The 22,882-nt window shown below is 44.8% G+C and overlaps 1 protein-coding gene across 19 annotated transcripts in view; it reads left to right on the top strand.

Annotated features, from left to right (window-relative positions):
• myo18ab (myosin XVIIIA b) overlaps positions 1–22,882 on the top strand; it is a 257,823-nt gene that overhangs the window by 188,984 nt on the left and 45,957 nt on the right. For all 19 annotated transcript variants that reach the window (XM_078547990.1, XM_078547989.1, XM_078547987.1 and 16 more), the window contains 5 exons: positions 704–831; positions 4,105–4,259; positions 10,510–10,633; positions 14,452–14,652; positions 22,191–22,301. In XM_078547990.1, coding sequence (XP_078404116.1) covers positions 704–831; positions 4,105–4,259; positions 10,510–10,633; positions 14,452–14,652; positions 22,191–22,301 — 719 coding nt within the window. The remainder of the gene's footprint in view (positions 1–703; positions 832–4,104; positions 4,260–10,509; positions 10,634–14,451; positions 14,653–22,190; positions 22,302–22,882) is intronic.

The following is a 22,882-nucleotide window of genomic DNA, read 5'->3' as shown; positions in this document are numbered from 1 at the left end:
CTCTACCCCATTTATATTATTATTTCCTAAGTAATGTATGACCTCCTTAGTTTTTTACCAAAATGTAACACATCACACTTGGCAAACGAATTTCAATATAGCTGATTATGTGCCCATATTGCCAGCTTATTAATGTTTCTTGCAATTTGTTGTAGTCTTCCTCAGCATTGACTATCTTCCCCAATTTGGTGTTATTCATGGCGATTGTTTGAATTCTTTTAGACACATCTATTTAAACAAAGAGCACAAAGAGACTCTCCCCTGAATTTCTCCTCATTCCAGTACCACAAATTGAATAGCTTTCCACCTCAGTGCTGTCCTTTGCAGTCAGGAAGCAAGATTCACTCAACGGTGGACTTCTCAACCATTTCCACCACTGACGCTCTTTTGGGTGCTCAAGAAACAGATTTGATGCAGCTTCAGATCTTTTTGTCACACAATAATAGTCTCTACTTTCATCAATTCTTGAGTTTTAGACATGCCTGAATATTCATCAAAGCTGAGATTCAAACCTAGGTCCTCCAATTCAGGACGGTGGTTTTTTGCTGCCTTGAGCTGGTCTTTTCATTTAAAAGCATTTCTTCTTTTGTATAATGCTTATGCTTTGCATTATTTATTCTGTTTCCTTTGATATTTAGATATATGTGAATGTAAATGACAAAAATTCGGCTTATAGCAGATTACTTGTATTTACCTTCTATAGGTGGAGAATGGAGACTGAAGTACGAGCGTGCAATAAGAGAGATAGATTTCACCAAAAAGCGAATGCATCAAGAATTTGATGACAAACTAGAGGTTGAATTACAGAACAAAAGGCAACTGGAACGAAAAGTGAGGGGAAGAAATACTTTTAAAACCATAATAATTTTTGTATTTATTTATATTTGGATATTAAAACTGAGGTGGCACCATGCCTTTAGAGCACTGCTCAGTACCATGGAATGGAGGAACAAAAGCTTGAAACTACCATTTTTCTCTAATGCTACTGCTGGCAACCCCTTAAAATCTGTCTTAATAGGATACTGTATTTAAAATTCCAAATTTTAGTTTGCACGCCCGGTATTTAAAGCCAGTACAGCTTATTTGTACACTTCTGGAAAATGATTTCATTCGTATAGCTCTGTTGGCCATAGGGGAGAATTTTCTCCCCTTCAGGGGGGGTTGAGTGGGCGCGCAGTCGATCGCTGCCCGCGATCAGCTGTGTGCCGCCATTTTACATGGGCCGGCCAATTAAAGCCCGCCCGGCGTGACGCACACCCGGGAGCACTGAGCGCTCCCTGTGGGTGGGGGTGGGGGGGTTGCCTGAGTCGGGGCCTGCGCTCTTTCGTGCATGCGTGCAAAAGAGCGCAGAAATCTCCGAGGCAGAGAGCTGCCTCAGGAGGATTAGTTTAAGTGCAATAAAATTTAATAAAGGAAAAAAAAATTTAAGACATGTCCTTTCATGTGAAACTATCACATGAGCTGGGACATATCTATTAATTTTATTAAAAATTTTTTACAAGACTTTAAAAACCTTCATGAAACCTCATCCTGCCCATGGATGAGGTTCCATGTAAAATGTGAAGGCTGCCTGGGCTCTTCGCCTGCCCGCCAACCTTAAGGTTGGATGGGCAGCTCAGTTTATTGATTTAATTGATAGTCAACTGGCCTTAATAGGTCTTTGACAGTTTGGCGGGCGCGCACCCGACTTGGGTGCGCGCCCGCCGAACTGAAAATCTGAATGATGCATGGTGACATCGGGACGCACGCCCGACGTCACCACGCGTCATTTTATGCCTCAACGAACGGGCCCCGCCCCCTCTTGCTGAGCAGAAGATTTTGCCCATAGAGTCTATTTCTATGTGTAAGGAATTTATTTTCTTTTCCTGTCAGCTGAAAACATTTACTCGTCTATTTGGAACAAATTATGGATTCTGGTAATATTTACATGTTTGCAATGTACTGAGAAAGCTTCTGTTTGCAATTAGAGAAGTAGACTCTAAATAATTTATTACAGTGCACTATACTTTTATGAGTGTCGTTTTGCCAATTTTTTTTGGTTGAGAAGATTAACCCATATTTTGCTGAATAGGTAGCAGTACAGTACTGTAAGCATAACAATACCATGCAGTTAACAGCATAAGTTATGCAGTGGAACATCAATTGTCTAAATTCCTATTATCAACCTTCCTGATTCAGAACTTTGTGCAACATGACTTCACTTAAGATATCATTTCACTGCGCAGCTTTCATGCCCTATGTTTTATATAATTTTATGACTGAAGTAAACTTGTTAATCTTTTATCTGCATTATGGTTACATGTACTGAATTTCAACCCTATATCGTATCCATTATCAAACCGCTTACTTCTACCACAGAAACATAGCTTGCTTTCATCTCTAGCCTGCCTTCATTTCCACCAATGAAATTCTTAACCATGCTTTTGTCACATCCTGATACTATGACCTGAATTTTCGCTCCTGAGTTGGACCGCAGAGGTGGGAAAATTCATAACTGTGGGTTGGTGGGAGTGGTGGGTATCAGTGGGAATTGGGTTAGGTCCAGCACCCCCGGAAACAGTGCGGAGGCAGCGACAGAAGCGGTCTGTCTGAAAGGCCAACCTTGGTGCTCCAGCACTTTGTCACAGCTGTGTGAGGAAAAAAAAAGAAAACACAACCCTCACCCTCACACCCCCTCATCTCCCACACACTGTCCATGCCACCTCATGCACCCCCCCTTCCCTCGCCGTGGCCTTTCATACCTTCCATGTTAACCAATGCCCTTCTACCCAACCCTCATGGCCCTTGATCACCCCATGCCAACTTAATGCCAACTCATGCCAGCCCATTCCCCCCCCTCACCATCACGCTTTGCCATTCCACCCCCCCCATGCCAACTCACCCAGTATCCACATCCCAGAATCCACCATGGACAGACCACAGGACCCATGCTGTGATGAAATAAAATAAAGTTCTAAGTGTCTATTACAGACTTCATTCATTCACTCATTCATTTATTCACTCACTCACAAGCCGCTTGCTCACTGAATCCCTTATGAAAACAAGCATTTTATTTGAGTGCTTGATTCCTTATAAAAACAAGCATCTGTATTCATTGCCCCACATCAAAGACTTTATAGCCACTCGGAACTATGAACTGAAAGGCACTGCATTGTGATAATGATAGGTTGTGAAATCAGTCATGCAGCACAAATCATATAATAATGGCTCTCTGGCCCATGTCAACTGACAAGAGTGAAATAGAAAACACTGATTTTTTTTTTAAACATTTAAAGACCAGCAGATTTAAATGCCTTGGCAATTTGACAGTTCCAATAAGATTTAAATGCCTCGACAGATTGACATTTCCACTTTTTACACACATTCATGAATACTTTTAACAATTCCAAAGAGCACCTGACCTCTCTGAAAGGTGTCCCTGAACCTCTCCAAAAAGGTATCCTACTGCTCCAAATAACTCCGACAGCTTTAGACCTCATGAAAAGTGTAAAGCCCACAAGTCATGGTTTGGATATCCCACTAGTGAAAATTGGATCTGTTTGAATGCAGCTGTACCTTTACATGTGCAGCTGCCTTCATGAACCATGGATACTCAAACTACAACAGCCTACCTCTCCTGCACCACCTTGTTGACTTAATAAACGAACAGCACGGATAAAATTTGCCTATTTTTATAAGCTTCCCGGAATGATATGCTGAGACACCGGATCGAACATGAGTCTTACTTTGACCGTTTGAAAGCCAACCGGAGTAAAGAGAGGAGAGTGGGAACAAGTTGACAGCGTTGTTAGGACATTTGTATTTTAAAAAAAACCTGGGTATCATTTGTTCCACGTGTTCAATGCTAACTATCTCGGCTTATCCAACCTCCATTTGACACTCGCATTAGAAAGTTGAAATATTAGTTTGCAGTTAAGGCTGTTGTACTAAGCACAATATGCAGATTTTTTACCAAAATAAACTATAAACTGGGAATACTATAACTAGTAAACTTGATGCCTTTTTAAAAACAATTTAAACATGGTCTCATAAGTCGATTTTTTTTTAATAGACTAGATGTACAAGTGTTAATCCAAGATCTCAGACTTGCTTTTATGCCCGAAGGTTGCAGATTTGCAAGCTGACAATGAAGAAATGCAACGGAGTGTTCAGCAGTTGAAGAAAAAATCCCAGCGACTAACAGCAGAATTGCAGGACACCAAGCTGCACCTTGAAGGACAACAAGGGCGTAACCATGAATTGGAAAAGAAGCAGAGAAAGTGAGTCAATTTATACAACACAAAATGAGAGAATATAATCTCCTTTAAAACTAAATTGCAAATGTCTATTTACCATAGGTTGGATAACAATCTTGTATACATTTCAGTTTATTCCTATCAATTTACAGATAGTTAGGGCATGTAAAAAAACTAGATGTTAGCTTATGTACTTAGAATGAAAAAAGACCTTCATTTGCTTGTCACATTTGCTTTTGCTTAACTCCTCCCCCCCCAATATATTTTCTTCTTCCTGTATCCATTTCCTTGATAAGCACAAACACAGCGATCTGTAGCTAATTCGATAATCCTGTTCCAAATGTCCTCTCTCCTCCCTCAAAGGCACAATTCAGGAGGCCCAGGCCTGTCAGTTATTTCCAGAATAATTTGTTATCTTGCTTCCCTAAAAAGGAATTTACACATGGATGAAGGGGCCATGGCTGAGGTATTAAATGAAGACTTTGCATCCGTGGAGGTAGTTGCTCCCCAGGCCATGGTGACAGATGAGGAAACTTTGTCACTAGAAGGGTTCAAAATTGATAAGGAGGAAGTGTTGAATAGACTGTCGGTACTTAAAGTTGACAAGGCACCGGGACTGGACGAGATGCATCCACGGATATTGAAGGAAGTGAGAGTAGAAATTGCAGGGGCACTGGCCATAAATTTTCAGTCTTCCCTAGACTCAGGGGAGATGCCAGAGGACTGGAGAATTGCAAACATTACACGCTTGTCCAAAAAAGGTTGTAAGTATAAGCCCAGCAATTACAGACCAGTCAGTTTAACTTTAGTAGTAGGCAAGATTCTAGAAACAGTTTTTCGGGATAGAATTAGTAGTCACATGGGAAAATATGGGTCGATAAGGAAGGGGTAGCATGGATTTCTAAAGGGGAAATCGTGTTTAACTAACTTGCTGGAGTTTTTTGAAGAGGTAACAGAAAAGATTGATGAGGGTAATGCTGTTGATGTGGTGTACATGGACTTTCAAAAGGCATTTGATACAGTGCCACACAACAGACTTGTGAGAAAAGCCATTGCTCATGGAATCAAAGGAACAGCAGCAACATGGATACAAAATTGGCTGAAAAATAGGAAGCAGAGGGTAATGGTTAATGTATATTTTTCGGGCTGAAGGAAGGTTTCTGTGGAGTTCCCCAGGGCCGTATTGGGACCCTTGCTTTTCCTGATATGTATTAATGATCTAGATCTTGATGTGCAGGGGACAATTTCAAAGTTTGCGAATGTTATGAAGCTTGGGAGTATTGTATACTGTAAGGAGAACAGTGTAGAACTTCAAAAGGATATAGACAAGTTGGTGGAGTGAGCAGATAGGTAGCAGATGAAATTCAATGCGGAGTAGTGTGAGGTGATGCATTTTGGTAGGAAGAACATAGACAGACAATATAAAATAAGGGGTGAGATTTTGAAGGGGATGCAGGTGCAGAAAGACCTGGGTGTATATGTGCATAGATCATTGAAGGTGGAGAGAGCAGTTAATAAAGCATATAGTATCCTGGGCTTTATTAATAGGGGTATAGAGTACAAGAGCAAGGAGGTTATGCTGAATTTATATAAGACACTCGTAGACTTCAGCTGGTGTATTGTGTATAGTTCTGGGCGCCACATTATAGGAAGGATGTGAACACATTGGAGAGAGTGCAGAAGAGGTTTATAAGAATGGTACCAAAGATGAGAAACTTCAGCTATGAAGATAGATTGGAGAGGTTGGGACTGTTCTTCTTGGAGTGGAGAAGGCTAAGAGGAGATTTGATAGAGACGTTCAAAATCATGAGGGGGCTGGACAGAGTAGATGGGGAGAAGCTGTTCCCACTAGTAAAAGGATCAAGAACGAGAGGACATTGATTTAAAGTGATTTGCAAAAGAAGCAAGTGTGATATGAGAAAAAACTTTTTCACACAATGAGTGGTTTGAGCCGGAATGCACTGCCTGGAATTGTGATGGAGGCAGGTTCAATTGAGGCATTCAAGAGGGCACTAGATGACTATTTGAATAGAAACAATGTGCAGGGGTACGAGGACAAGGCAGGGCAATGGCACTAGGTCATAATCCTCTTTGGCGAGCCGGTGCAGACATGATGGGCTGAATGGCCGCCTTCTGTGACGTTAAAATTCTGTGATTCTATTATGATTATATTGCTTTTCCAAACTGCACCTATTGCCTTGAAAGCTGCAAGAAGTCAGTAATGATTACCAACTCCAGAATCCTCTGGGAAAAGTAAAATTTCTAGATATCCAATTTAATTCTGAATTTAAATGTTGAAAACTGTCAAGCAAAACTACAACTATGAGGAACCTGAGAAAAATAGATTGGCTTTATCTTATGTTTAAAAATGGCTTTTGATAGTGTTGAAAATGTTGATTGTCTTATGAAATCTCAACTGTTGATAAACCAGTATACATGGGATATACATGGGGCATTGCAACCACATCATACATTCATGAAACAATGAAGAAACCTTGATGAATTATGCATTTTTGTATCAATGCAGTGGCCTTTAGTTTGGAACAGCTGTGGGCAATGTAACACGCCTCACCATTCAGCAAGCTCATGGTGATCTGTATCTAAGCTCCATCCACCTACTTTGGCTCCGTTTCCTTTTACATCCTTATCTACAATTTAAAATTATTAATTAAGTTTATCATCTTTTTTTAATAGAGTTTCACTTCCAGTAATCTCTTTTGAAGAAGCGTTTCCTAACTTCTCTCCTGAATGGCCTGGCCCTGATTTTAAGGTTATGTCCCCCTGTCCTAGATTCTCCCCCATTAGAGTGTGGAGAAGGAACTCTCATCTTATCAATTCCTTTCTAAATCTTAACCCTAATCAAATTACCCCATTGCCTTCGAATGTTCTAGGGAATACAAGCCTAGTTAATTTTATCTCTTCTCGTAATCTAACCCTTGTTGCTTTGCTAACATTCTCATGAATTTGCGCTGCACTCCTTTAAGTCTTCTTTCCAAATATTCTTTCCAAGTTGCGGTGTCCAGAACCTGATGCTTTTTGCTTAGATGTATAAAATATATAAATGTTAAAATGACTTGAAACACTCTGAAAAGGACAAGGATAGATCAGAAATCAGAGTTCTAAATTGGGGGAAGGCCAATTTTAATAAGATCAGATATGCTTTGGCCAGAGTGGACTGGGAGCAGCTACTTTTAGGTAAATCTGCATCAGAGCAGTGGGACTCATTGAAGAAGGAAATAGGAAGAGTACAGGGCCAACATATTCTAGTAAAGATAAAGGGTGGGACCAACAAGTTCAGGGAACCCTGGATGTCGAGGGATATACAGGATACGATAAAGAGAAAAGGGGAGGCTTATGGCAGATACCGAGGGCTCAAAACAGCGGAAGCCCTAGAGGAGTATAGAATGTGTAGGGGGTACGTAAAAAGGAAATTAGGAGAGCAAAAAGGGGGCATCAAAAAGCATTGGCAGGTAAAATAAAGGAAAATCCAAAGTTATTTTACAAGTAGATTAAGAGTAAGAGGATAACTAGGGAAAGAGTAGGGCCCATTAAGGACCACAGTGGTAATTTGTGTGTGGAGCCGGAAGACGTAGGTAGGGTCCTAAATGAATATTTTGTGTCAGTGTTCACAAGTGAGAGGGATGACGTGGGGATGGAAATCAGGCAGAAGGACTGTGATACAATTAAAGATGTTAGCATCGAAAGGGAAGAGGTTCTCAGTGGTCTGGCAGGCTTAAAAGTAGATAAATCTCCAGGCCTAGATGAAGTGCATCCCAGGCTGTTGAGTGAGGCAAGGGAGGAAATAGGAGGGGTGCTGGCAATAATTTTCAATACCTCTCTAGCCACAGGAGAACTGCCAGAGGACTGGAGGACAGCCAGTGTGGTAGCGTTATTCAAGAAGGGAGGAAGGGATAAATCAGGGAACTACAGGCCAGTCAGTCTAACCTCAGAGGTGGGGAAACTATTGGAAGCAATTCTGAGGGACAGAATTAATCCACACTGTAGAGGCAGGGATTAATCAAGGACAGTCAGCATGGTTTTGTTAAGGGGAGGTCATGTCTGACCAATTTGATTGAATTTTTCGAAGACGTGACCAGGTGTGTAGATGAGGGCAATGCATTTGACGTGGTCTACTTTGACTTCAGCAAGGCTTTTGATAAGGTCCCACATGGGAGACTGATAACAAAGGTAAGAGCCCATGGGATCCAAGGCAATTTGGCAAATTGGATCCAGAATTGGCTAAGTGGCAGGAAGCAGAGGGTGAATGTCGAGGGGTGTTTTTGTGACTGGATGCCTGTGTCCAGTGGCGTTCCACAGGAATCGGTATTGGGTCCCTTTCTGTTTGTGGTATATATAAACGATTTAGACTTGAATGTAGGAGGATTGATCAGTAAGTTCGCGGATGACACGAAAATTGTTGAGGCGATAAACAGTAAGGAGGATGGCCTTAGATTACAGGAGGATACAGATGGGCTGGTCAGATGGGCTGATAAGTGGCAAATGGATTTTAATCCGGATAAGTTTGAGATGATGCACTTGGGCAGGACAAACAAGGCATGGGAATACACGACGAATGGTAGGACCCTGGGAAGTACCAAGGATCAGAGGGACCTTGGTGTGCATGTCCACTGGTCCCTTAAGAAATCGGGACAAGTAGATAAGGTGGTTAAGAAGGCATATGGGATACTTGCCTTTATTAGCCAAGGCATTGAATATGAGAGCAGGGAGGTTATGCTGGAACTGTATAAAACGCTGGTTAGGCCACAGCTAGAGTATTGTGTGCAGTTCTGGAATCCGCATTATAGGAAGGGTGATTCCACCAGATAGAGTGCAGAGGAGATTTACCAGGATGGATTGGATAGTTTTAGTTATGAGGAGAGATTGGATAGACTGGGGTTATTTTCCCTGCAGCAGAGGAGATTAAGGGGGGACATGATTGAGACGTATAAAATTATGAGGGGCGTAGATAGGGTAGACAAGAAGGAACTTTTCCCCTTGTTGGAGGGATCAATAACCATGGGGCATAGATTTAAGGTAAGGGGCAGGAGATTTAGAGGGGATGTGAGGAAGAATTTTTTCACCCAGAGGGTGGTGGGAATCTTTTTAAGCTTTTAAGCAGCAGTTCTGTGGCCACAGAGATGGTCATTGCTACTGGGTAGGTTCCCCTGTGGACCATGGAGTGGCTATAAAGCAGATTCCCCTCCCTGGGAACCCACTGGGAGGACACTAGGGTTTAACCAACCATCTCCCCTTGGACCTTTCCAGTGCAGGTAAAATGCCAGCAGGTTTACAAATTGTCCCACAATTGGGCTCTTGAATGGCGTAATTGGCCATCTGGAGCATGGCCACACTGCTGAGGTTCCCACTGATGGTAATATGCAATGACAGCAGGAAGATATTAGGCACCCTTTCAGTGCTTTCCTCTGCCCTATTACCAGTCCTCCTGCTTCCCAGCTTACCGCCATAGTGCTGATAAAATTCAGCCCATATGAAAGGGTGCAGAGATTGGGAAAAGATGATGCTCCATGGTCACACTTACGGAGAATGTTGTTCATTACTTTGCTTCAAATCATTTTGATGGTGATGGAGCAACATAAACCATGATTATAGATTCAGTTAGGTAGTTATGAGAGAGATGGGGTTGGATGGGGTGGTGAGGAGAGGAGAAGGTTGGAACAGTAAAGATGATTGCTGATAGAGGAGTCCAGGGTATGTTCTTTTGAGAGAGGTTGTGATGGCAATTTTGAAAGGGGAGGGACATTGCCTGAGGAGAGGGAGCCCTTTTCAAAAGGATTGTTACACATTCAGGTTTGGAGGTGTGTAACTTGGAACAGGGTTGCAGAGGTGGGCACATATTTTTTTTGTGTGTGGTAATTTGAATGTGACCAATTTGACTTTCAGTTCATTATTTGACAATATACGTGATATGCATTTTCTTAAAAATAAAGCACAGCAATAATACTGCCATAAAGCCCTACAATATGTGAAATCCTGAGTAATTTGAGTTAACAGATTATATCTAATTTGAGCTATTGCAGTTAGTGTTCAAAAAGGAGATTGAATTGTATATTTCTCCCCTTTCAGCTAGACCACGTGCATCAGCATTCTCTTCAAAATGAGGTGTTTGCTCATGAATCACCAAAATATATCAGGGAAAAAATAGATTTTCATAACACATCAGTCATATGACCCAGATATAACATTCTGTCACTGATAGCAAGCCAGAATTTTGCCTTTTGTTGCAATAATATTTTCTTTAACATTTGTGTCCTAGGTTTGACAGTGAGTTGTCACAAGCACAAGATGAGGCTCAGAGAGAGAAGATCCACAAAGAGAAACTGAGCAGAGAAAGAGATGGTTTTATAGCAGAGATATTCAGCCTAAAACAACAACTGGATGTATGTACTACCAATAATTATAATAAAAGATAACTTAATAACTTGTTAGATCTGAGCAATAGTTGCAAATACTATTGTATAAATTAGTAACGCGAGACAAATCGTATTTTTGTAAAATTATTCTGTCGTCTTGTTATTGCCTGTATAGATTTAAGAGTTTTTAAAACAAATTCTGATAACTCAACAAAAGAAAAATTATATTAACTTGATAGCTCAGATTTTGCAGTCAAAGAAAGCAAGTCTCGGTGAAAAATATAGTGATCTATGTGGTGAGACCTTTTATCAACTGCATCACCCCCGATCTCTCCCCCCCCCCCCCCCCCCGCGCGCGCGAGCGATCCCCCCCCCGCGCGCGCGATCCCTCCCGATCTCCCCCCCGCGCGCGCGAGCGATCCCTCCCGATCCCCCCGCACGCGCGAGCGATCCCTCCCGATCCCCACCGCGCGCGCGCGCGAGCTATCCCTCCCGATCCCCACCGCGCGTGCGCGATCCCCACCACGCGCGCGATCCCTCACGATCCCCACCGCACCCGCGCGAGCTATCCCTCCCGATCCCCACCGCGCGCGCGCGATCGCTCCCGATCCCCACCGCGCGCGCGCAATCGCTCCCGATCCCCACCGCGCGCGCGCGATCGCTCCCGATCCCCACCGCGCGCGCGCGATCGCTCCCGATCCCCACCACGCGCGCGCGATCGCTCCCGATCCCCACCGCGCGCGCGCGATCCCTCCCGGTCCCCCCCGCGCGCGAGCGATCCCTCCCGGTCCCCCCCGCGTGCGAGCGATCCCTCCCGATTTCCTTCCCCCCCCCCGCGCGCGCGCGATCCCTCCCGATCTCCCACCCGCGCGCGCGAGCGATCCCTCCCGATCCCCCCGCACGCGCGAGCGATCCCTCCCGATCCCCACCGCGCGCGCGAGCTATCCCTCCCGATCCCCACCGCGCGTGCGCGATCCCCACCACGCGCGCGATCCCTCACGATCCCCACCGCACCCGCGCGAGCTATCCCTCCCGATCCCCACCGCGCGCGCGCGATCGCACCCGATCCCCACCGCGCGCGCGCGCGATCGCTCCCGATCCCCACCGCGCGCGCGCGATCGCTCCCGATCCCCACCGCGCGCGCGCGATCGCTCCCGATCCCCCCCGCGCGCGCGCGATCCCTCCCGATCTCCCACCCGCGCGCGCGAGCGATCCCTCCCGATCCCCCCGCACGCGCGAGCGATCCCTCCCGATCCCCACCGCGCGCGCGCGCGCGAGCTATCCCTCCCGATCCCCACCGCGTGTGCGCGATCCCCACCACGCGCGCGATCCCTCACGATCCCCACCGCACCCGCGCGAGCTATCCCTCCCGATCCCCACCGCGCGCGCGCGATCGCTCCCGATCCCCACCGCGCGCGCGCGATCGCTCCCGATCCCCACCGCGCGCGCGCGATCGCTCCCGATCCCCACCGCGCGCGCGCGATCGCTCCCGATCCCCACCGCGCGCGCGCGATCGCTCCCGATCCCCACCGCGCGCGCGCGATCGCTCCCGATCCCCACCGCGCGCGCGCGATCGCTCCCGATCCCCACCGCGCGCGCGCGATCGCTCCCGATCCCCACCGCGCGTGAGCGATCCCTCCCGGTCCCCCCCGCGCGCGAGCGATCCCTCCCGATTTCCTTCCCCCCCCGCGCGCGCGCGATCCCTCCCGATCTCCCACCCGCACGCGCGAGCGATCCCTCCCGATCCCCCCGCACGCGCGAGCGATCCCTCCCGATCCCCACCGCGCGCGCGAGCTATCCCTCCCGATCCCCACCGCGCGTGCGCGATCCCCACCACGCGCGCGATCCCTCACGATCCCCACCGCACCCGCGCGAGCTATCCCTCCCGATCTCCCCCCGCGCGCGCGCGCGATCCCTCCCGATCTCCCCCCGCGCGCGCGCGCGATCCCTCCCGATCTCCCCCCGCGCGCGCGAGCGATCCCTCCCGATCTCCCCCCGCGCGCGCGCGATCCCTCCCGATCTCCCCCCGCGCGCGCGAGCGATCCCTCCCGATCTCCCCCCGCGCGCGCGCGATCCCTCCCGATCTCCCCCCGCGCGCGCGCGATCCCTCCCGATCTCCCCCCGCGCGCGCGCGATCCCTCCCGATCTCCCCCCGCGCGCGCGCGAGCGATCCCTCCCGATCTCCCCCCGCGCGCGCGCGAGCGATCCCTCCCGATCTCCCCCCGCGCGCGCGCGAGCGATCCCTCCCGATCTCCCCCCCGCGCGCGCGAGCGATCCCTCCCGATCTCCCCCCCCCGCGCGCGAGCGATCCCTCCCGATCTCCCCCCCCGCGCGCGAGCGATCCCTCCCGACCCCCCCCCCCCTCGCGCACGATCCCCCCCCCGACCCTCCCTCTCACACTCACGCTCCTCTAATTCTGCCCTCTTGAAGTTCCCCAATTTTAATCTCTCCACCATTGTTGTCCGTTTCTTCAGCCCTCAGATCTGGAATTCCTTTCCTAAATCTCTCTGCCTCACTACCGCTCTTTCCTCCTTTAAAACATTCCTCAAATTTTTCCTCTTTGATTAATCTTTTGTTAATCTTCCCTAATATCTCTTTTTGTTGCACTGTGCCTTATTTTATTTAATAGTGCCTCTTTGAAGCACCATGAGATTTTTATTGTTAAATTAATGTCTAAATACAAGTTGTTACTGTTCAGTGGTAGTTATTACTCAATTCTTCATTAAAAATACAGTTACATCCCATTTAACAAGGCCCAACCTGTTATGGGGTTTCTACAGTTATATCTAAGTAGAAAAAGGAATGTTCCCAGCAGATTAATTGATTTTTCTGATTGGCTGGCTCTGCGGGTCCACAGGGCAGCCTGTGGTACAGCAGTGAATGGCGGCACTTCGGTTAATCCACGCTTGTGCTAAATCCTGAAGTTCCGGTCAGGTTCAGAGAGGTAATGACGGTGAACACTGACCGTTCACTGTCAAAAGCCCTGCAAATCCTGGGCCAGTATTCCACCATATTTGCTAATGAGACTTAAGCATCTGCAAGTTATTGGAAACCAAGGGTCATAAGACTTTTTGATCGTCATAAAACATGAAGCAAAATATATTTTTTTGCTTTATTTTGTGAGCAAATTTCACTCCCTCATCCCTGCTATCAATCTGGTAAATCTGCTCTGCACATTTTCCAAAGCATTGATGTCTTTCCTAAAGCATGGTGCCCAGTATTGAACACAATACTCTATCTGAGGCCATCATTGAAATTGTTTTGGTTGAGTTCAAAACACAGCTTTGAAACGAGTGAAGCTTATTTTCAACTCTCCCAAAAGTAGATTTTAAGAAAGGCAATATAGCATTTGCATTTGTATATGCGCTGAAAAAGCTCGATTTTCCACACATGTGAATTTGGGTTGCCAAAGCAGTGGTGACCTGTTTTCTGTGCAGAAATTTACAAAATATGAGATATATTCTTTATCAGAGGATTCTGGGATCTGTGTTGTTTATAATCTTCTAGGCTTTTGAAAGACATGGAGAGATGAGAGATCAGTCAACATCTAGTGTACTCCTTCATTGTGATTGCAAAGTCTAATATAAATTAAACTCTTATGAACTGTAGAATGAATCAATTCTGCCTTTTGAATCTTTATCAAATAAAGCCTGGTTGTTGTGTAAAATAATTAATTAGAGTGAACTGCTGCATTCTAAATTTCATTAGCTACATTCATTTATTTTGTAGTTATTTTTTCATCTGAATTGCCTATTAGGTCATAACCAAATAAGTCATTTACAGCATCTTTTTAAACGTAACAGTGAATTGCTGATTTTTTTTTCTCTCTCTGTGCTGAATACTAGGACAAGGACTCTGAAATCATCACTATAAACCAAAAGGCAGACCGTCTTGATGCAGAACTGCAGGACCTGTCCTCTCAAGAATCTAAAGATGAAGCGTCACTAGCTAAAGTGAAGAAGCAGGTGCGTGAATTGGAGGCCAAAGTCAAGGACCAGGAAGAGGAGCTAGATGAACAAGCTGGGACGATTCAGATGCTGGAACAGGTACAATCATTTTCTCTGTCATGAAGGTTTTGGAATGCATCTGGAAACATGATTCTTATTTATGCAGTTACGGAATTGTTTCCTTAGAAGTTGGAAATAAAATGTACTGTGCTATCAAACCATCGAAGAAGCTTTGACCCAAGATCTTTAACTTCGAAGTCCTCAGTTTCAGCTGTAGCTTTTTGTGTCATATGTGAAGTGGCCTCTTGGCACTGCTAGATCTTGTGGGAGTCTACCATGGGCTACTTTAGTATGCCTCTCAGCAGGTTTCAGAGCAGAGGAGATCAAGAAGTAGGTGACAAATCTGGTCAGTAATTATTTGTGAAGACACTCAACTTGTAGAAAAGAGTGATAAATGCATTTATATTATAGAGGCGCGTCACCCTCATTCTCCCTAACTGCCTAAAAAAGGAACTTAAAGTGCAGGAATCTTCTGTATTTCTGATTACCTTTTCGTCTTTTAATGTGCAACATTTTTGTTTATTTAAAGTGCCTCAGCTACCCATAGCCAATTGCCCTATTTAAAAAAAACTTGCTTTATCAGTAATTATACCTCACTTTTTTGATTATTTCCTTCTCAGTTTTCTTTCTGATCTCAATTTGGCTGCCATTTGAAGAATAGGGAGAGATGTTACTGAACTAGCAATCCAGAGGCCCAGACTAAAGTTCTGTGGACACAGATTCAAATCTCACCATGGCAGTTAGTGGAATTTAAAATAAATTCATAAATCCGGAATGAAAAGCTGGTCTCAGTATGACCATGAATCTATTGTAATTTGTCATTACAAACCCACCTGGTTCAGTAATGCCATTTAGGGAAGGAAATTTGCCATCCTTACTGGGTCTGGTCTATGTGTGACTCCAGACCCACAGCAATGTAGACTCTTAAATGCTCTCTGAAATGGCTGAGCAAACTACTCATTTAGACAGACCACCTAACATGGGTTATCAGAGGAGTAAATATACAGTTGGGAGGGAGTTGCCTTGGGAGTCCTCAATTTGACTCCGGATCTCCTGCTGGTTTCCACCTCCCCCACCAACCACTCCACCCCCCCACCTCAGCTGATGAATCAGTACTCCATGTTGAACACAAATTGGAAGAAGCATCAAAGGTGGCAAGGGCAAAGAATGGGGGCTTCAGTGTCCACCATCAAGAGTGGTTCAATAGCACCACTACTGACCTAGCTGGCCAAGTCCTAAAGAACATGGCTGCTATACTGGGTCTGCAGCAGGTGGTGAGGGAACCAACAAGAAGGAAAAACCTACTTGACCTTATCACCACCAGTTTACCTGTGAAAGTTGCATCTGTCTATAACAGCATTGGTAGGAGTGATCACCAAAAAGTCCTTTGGAGTTGAAGACCTGGTCTTCACGTTGAGGATACCCCCATCGTGTATTGTATCACTATCACCAGGTAGATGTCAGTGATGTAGCTGTACTGGGATAGATGAGATAGATTTCAAACAGATGTCGCAACTCAAAACTGGGCATCCATGAGGTGCTGTGGACCATGAGCAGCAGCAGCAGAATCGTATTCAACTACAATCTGTAACCTCATGGCCTAGCATATCCCTCACTGTACAATTACCATCAAGCCAGGGATCAACCCTGGTTTAATGAGTGCAGAAGGGCATGCCAGGAGCAGCACCAGGCATACCTAAAAATAGGGTGTCAACCTGGTGAAGCTACAACACAGGACTATTGGCATGCCAAACAGCATAAGCAGCATGCGATAGATACAGCTGAGCAATCCCACAACCAATGGATCAGACCCAAGCTCTGCAGTCCTGCTACATTCAACCGTGAATGGAGATGGACAATTAACAAGTAACTGGGGGAGGCGGCTCCACAAATATCCCCATCCTAAATGATGGAGGAGCCCAGCATGTCAATGCAAAAGACAAGGAGCATTTGCAACCATCTTCAGCCAGAACTGCCAAGTGGATGATCCATCTCAGCCTCCTCCTGTGGTCCCCAGCATCACAGATGCCAGTCTTCAGCTAATTTGATACCCTTCACATGATATCAAGAAATGGCTGAAGGCACTAGATTCTGCAAAGGCTATGGACCTTGACAATTTTCCGGGAATAGTACCGAAGACTTGTGCTCCAGAACCAGCTGGGCTACTAGCTAAGTTGTTTCAGGACAGCTACAATACTGGCATCTACCAGACAATGTGGAAAATCGCCCAGGTATGTCTTGTCCTCAAAAAGCAGGACCAATCCAACCCAGCCAATAACAACCCCATCAGCCTACTTTCGATCACCAGGAAGGAATGTTTGACAGTGCTATCAAGCAACCCTCAGCAATAACCTACTCATTGGCACTCAGTTTGTGTTCCGCCAGGGTCACTCAGCTCCTGACCTCATTTCAGCCTTAGTGCAAACACGGACAAAAAAAGCTGAACTCCAGTGGTGAGTTGAAAGTAAATTTCCTTACCATCAAGGCAGCATTTGACCAAGAGTGGCATCAAGGAATCGGGAAAACTCTCTGCTGATTGGAGTCATACCTAGCACAAAGGAAGATACTTGTGATTGCTGGAGGTCAGTCATCTTAGTTCCAGGAGATCACTGCAGGCATTCCTCAGGATAGTGCCCTAGGCCCAACCATTTTCAGCTGCTTCATCATTGACCGTCCCTCCATCATAAGGTCAGAAGTGGGGATGATTGCACAACTTTCAGCACCATTTGCAACTCCTCAGGTTCTGAAGTAGTCTGTTTCCATATGCTGCAAGACCTAAATAACATTCAGGCTTGTGCTGATAAGTGTTGAGTAACATTTGTACCACACAACTGCTAGGCAATGACCATCTCTAACAAGAGAGAATCTGACAATCCCCTTTTGACATTCAATGGCATTACCATCACTGAATCCCCCACTGTCGACATCCTGGGGGTTACCATTCACCAGAGACTGAACTAGACCAGCCATGTAAATACTGTGACTAAAAGAGTAGGTTAGAGATTGAGAATTCTGTGGCGAGTAATTCATCTCCTGACTCTCCAAAGTCTGTCCTCTATCTACAAGGCACAAGTCAGAAACGTGATTAAATACTCTCCGCTCGCCTGGACAAGTGCTGCTCCAACAACACCATCCAGGGCAAAGCAACCCACTTGATTGGCACCCCAGCCACTGCCTTAAACATTCGCTCCCTCCGCCACTGGTGCACAGTAGCATCATTGTGTACCATCTACAAGATGCATTGCAGCAACTCACCAAGGCTTCTTCAACAGCACTTTCCCAAACCCGTGAACTCTACCACCTAGATGGACAAGCGCAGCAGATGCTGTTCCTTCATTGTCGCTGGGTCAAAATCTTGGAACTTCCTTCCTAACTGTACTGTGGGTGCTACACCAATTGGACTGCAGCAGTCCAAGATGGCAGCTCACCACCACCTTCTCAAGGTCAATTAGGAATGGGCAGCAAATATTGGCCTAGCTAGTGACATCCCCCCAGGAGAAAAAAAAAATGGTGTGAAAACCATGCCTTCAGAAATGTCATTTGTTCTGCCATTGGTTGGACATCTGAAACGGCACTATGTCAGCATTCCTTGTCAATCTCCTAAAAGTGGTCGGACCAGATCCATTCATTTGGGCTTCTGCCTTGCTAATTCCCATCAGCTGTGGCATTGCCTCATGTTGCATCAACAATTTAGCAATCTGAATGTCAGGACGTTCCATTAACACTGGCATTGCCTGAAGGCACAATGGAGAACTCTTGGTCAAAGTGGCTTGTTGCTTCAGATATGGCAATTGGTGTCTGCGCTGGATGCTCGATCGTGTCAAGTGCAGCTGTTCCTCTGCTGTTAGAATTTACTTCATGCTGAAAACAATTGTTACTGGACGATCCTTTTCAGACTTGTGCACTTCACATGAGATTTTCCATCTGAGAAATTTTCATTGAAAAAAGTGGTAAAACAGCAGTAGACCACTTGGTGTATCAAGCCAATGCCATGCTGCATGGTGTAACTTGTACACACTGTCATCCCCATCTCCTTTCATTCCTAAGGGAGAGGAAAAAGACTATAGGGAGGAAAAAGACTAATTTGAGCAAAAGAAACTGAAATTCCACTTCAAAACCCAAGAGTCGGCAAACAGGCTCCGGTAAACCACGGTAACTTGGGAACAAAACCCCCAATTACAACTCTACCTTCTTTAAATTGCAAAGTTTGCCACAGATAGGAATTCATCCAGCTTCTTTTTGACCACCTGCTGTGAATCTGCACTTGTTAAATATGATGGTAGCCTGTTCCTAAGGTACTCGACTCTGTAAAAATTACACCCAGCTTCTAAGCTAGTTCTATGCTTGTTGTAACTTATACACTTTCTCCCCTGGTAGTCTGTCCACTTGGAACGATTCTAATCCTTTGATTATGTTAGAACTTATTCATATCTCTTGTATTGATCCCGTAGAGACCAATAACTTTTAAAGAGAGATGAATTTCCCAGCAACTGGTGGATATAAACTGAAGGAAAAGATTTCACGTTTTAAGACTTTTACTGTAATAAACAAACTAAAATCAGCATAGATTAAACTTTAACAGGCAACCAATACACCAAACTAAAGAAAAGGCACTTTTGCATTAACTAATGCAATCAAGGTATGTCTTACAACCCCTTTTGATGTACAATGCGCTCCCGGTAGACTAGTAGGATTGCAAGAACAAGTCCAAAGTTACTCCCAGCTCTCCAGCAGGCTCACTTCTCCCTACCGCTCTAGGTCAAAATCTCCAGTGTCCTTCGAAAGTCATTCCACTCAACCTGAGTCTTCCAGATCCAACTTCCACCAGCAAAGCCCACCTTGGCGACTCCTTGTTCCTTAAGTCTTCAAAAGTCTGAACAGTACTATCAGTACTGCGCGCCCGCCGAACTGCTAAAGGCCTATTAAGGCCAGTTAACTTATCAATTAAAACAATGAACTGAGCTGCCCATCCAACCTTAAGGTTGGCGGGGGGGCAGGCAAAGAGCCCAGGCGGCCTTCGCATTTTTCATGGAACCTCATCCACGGGCGGGATGAGGTTTCATGAATGTTTTTAAAGGTTTGAAAAAATTTTTAATAAAATTCATAGACATGTCCCAGCTCATATGACAGTTTCACATGAGGGGACATGTCCTAAAAATTTTTTTTTGCCTTTATTAAAAATTTTTAAACTTAAAACTAATCTCCCTGAGGCAGCTCTGTGCCTCAGGGAGATTTCTGCACTCGTTCACACGCACGTGCAAAAGAGCGCACTCCCGACTCAGGCAAACCCCCCCACCAATGGGGAGAAAATTCTTTCTCCATTAAGGCAACAGTAAAACAACATAAATTTCGAAAGACCCAGAGAAAGCACACAATACCCTGGACCGTGATATTTAAAATGAATTATCTTAGCTTCGGTTCCTTGGGACAGCAGCTTGGTACATAGAGGCTGGAGGCTTTTCAACTTGTTGGTTCTTAGAATACCTTCTTCTTACACATAACCTCATCTCCTTTATACATGTTTCTCCCTTTTAATGTAAATCCCATTGTTCCAATATGTCTTTACAACATTACTTTTTTCATAATATAAATCTTTCATTGTACTCATGTTATCAGTAATTTTTGGGAAAATTAAACAAACTGTTTGGTTTAACCCCTGTTGGCTAGATGTAACACCTTACCATCTCTTTCAAATTCACGACTCTGGTTTATCTAAAAATGCAAGTGTTCTTCACACTTCGCATTCTAAAACTTTAGCTATGTTTACGTATTTAGCATTTCAAACCTACTTTCTCTTCGGATCCATCAAAGCACCCAGACCAGCTGTCTGCAATTCAGTTAAAACACGCACACATACATGCACACACACACCTAAACACAGAAACTAATCCAAACCCCCACTATTAACCTACCTTTACAATAAATTACAATAATATTATGAAAATTATTATATTTTCATGACAAATGTTGTTATATTAGTTGAAGGGGATGGTAGACCGTTATCAGCTAGAGATATTTTTTACCTCACTTGACCTAAAGCCATGTGATTTTGTGGTTTAAAGTCAATGTTGAGGACCTCTAGGGCCACTGCCACTAGACATTGCCCTAACCATTGGGTCTGTTCTGCACATGGGGCAGACCATACCCAAAGCTGGTGAGAAATAAGTATGGGATGTTGGCTGATAGTCATTCACATTGAATCACATCTGTCAGACTGTTACTTGACTGGTCTGTGGATCAGCTTTTCCAGCTTGTGCATCAGTCACAACATGTTGATCAGGTTTTTGCCAGATTGACTGGGCTAAAATTGTCATTGTTTTATCATGTTATAATTAACCCTAAAGTATAATACTTGTCAAGTGTTTGAACATGAGAACGGGTTGTCACAGTTTTAAAAGGGAAGATCTAAAATCAGTCATTTTGAGGTTGGATAAGCTGCTTGTTACACAGGTAACCTTCAGAGTAAATATTCTAAATAGGATCTTGGTGACAATGGGCTGGATTTTACGTCCCATGGGCGGGTGCGTGCCTGACCTGATTGGACACAAGATCACGTGCGATGACGTCAGTAAGCATCCTGACGTCATCGTGCACCCTCGCGATACTTCAGTTGGCGGGTGCGCGCGAGAATCAGCAGTGCGCCTGCCGACAACTAACTGGCCTATTAAGGCCATTGATTAAGGTTAAACCTATTTTTTGCTGTCCATTCTGTCGGCGGGCTGGCAAATCGGCCAGGCGGCCTTTGCATTTTTTAGGAAACCTCATCCATGGGCGGGATGAGGTTTCCAACAGTAATTTTTTTTTTAAATTAAATTTTTAAACATCATTTTTAAAATGTCCCTGTTTATGTGACTGAGCCACATGTGGGGACATGTTTCTCTCATTTTTAAAATCTTTATTTTTGAATCCACAATTCTTCAGTTTCCTGAGGCAGCTCTGTGCCTTCAGGGAGTTTTCAGTGTGGGCTCCCCTGCACGTACACAGACTTTAGCACTCCTCCCGTTCCCACCCAGCAGCACTGAGCTCTTCAGTGTGCCTTTCACGCTGGCTGGCCGTTAATTGACCAGCCAGCGTGGAATCGCGTTTGCGGGCCGATCGCCGGTGGCGGACCGTTTCCCGGCCGCTCCCGGGCCCACCCGACGGACGGAAAATCCTGCCCTATGTAAATTTGTACCTTGTACATAAGCATCTGAACAATGAAAGGTTGTGCTCCAGTTATGAACTAGTCAAGTTCCTTTTTAGCCTCTGGAATAGAAAGAAGATGATCAGCCACGGTTTCTACACCTGATTTGTTATCCACTGACCTTCACTGGAAAGTGTGGATGTGTTGTTACTGGGCATGAGAAAAATCGAGCTTAGCTGTGATAACTGCGTTGCTGAGTCCCTTTGCAGTGCTCACTATCTGGGTTCACACTTAGGCAAGTGACCAGAGGATTACTGACAGCCAGCAGTTAATACTGTGGAGTGAAGAGAGAACATTTTCAAATAAAGAATTGTTTCTATCAACATGTTTGTGGGCAATTAGTTGTCAAGGCAATTTAACATTCCCAGAGTATAATGTTTTTGTCCAAATTTAGGCCAAACTTCGATTGGAAATGGAAATGGAAAGGCACAGACAAACTCAAGCAAAGGAAATTGAAAGCAAAGAGGAGGAGGTGGAAGAAATTAGACAGTCTTGCCAGAAGAAGGTAAGTTTTCATACTGTAATACCTGGTGACTACAGAAATATTTCTGTTAAATGAATAACATGTGAAGATCTAATTTGTCTCTACATGCTGCATGCTTGTAACTGTCACATCACACCTACTCATACTTGGAATCCCTTGTATTTGTTTTGGGTAGCTTGAAAATACAGCAAGTTAAAAGGAAGGTAAGGATATGCAACAGTTTTTTGTACTTAGTAAAAATCATATAAAATCACTTAATAAAATTAGTGATCCCACTTAAGATTATACACATTTTCCATGAAGAAAGGTTTACTATAATGTTGAAGGGAGATTTCCATGCTTATTGCATAATAAAGTTGTAGCAGTTTATTGCTCCTTTAATGCTGATTAAAATAATTCCTCAATATCTTGGTTAGAATCAGCTCTAAAATCAAATCTTAATTTTAATCAATTTTATATTAAAAAAACTCAAACACTTGCACAAACAGTTAACAAGATCTATTCATTAAGCATTTTATGGTACACATTACTGGTTAGTTGGTAGAAGGCACCAGAAATTGAAAGGTTGGAAACTGCAAAATGTTATATCGGAAGTATGAATG

Source organism: Cetorhinus maximus, chromosome 9 (assembly GCF_964194155.1).
Source record: "Cetorhinus maximus chromosome 9, sCetMax3.hap1.1, whole genome shotgun sequence".
NCBI classification, from domain to species: Eukaryota; Metazoa; Chordata; class Chondrichthyes; order Lamniformes; family Cetorhinidae; genus Cetorhinus; species Cetorhinus maximus.
This window is presented reverse-complemented; position numbering and strand designations above follow the sequence as displayed.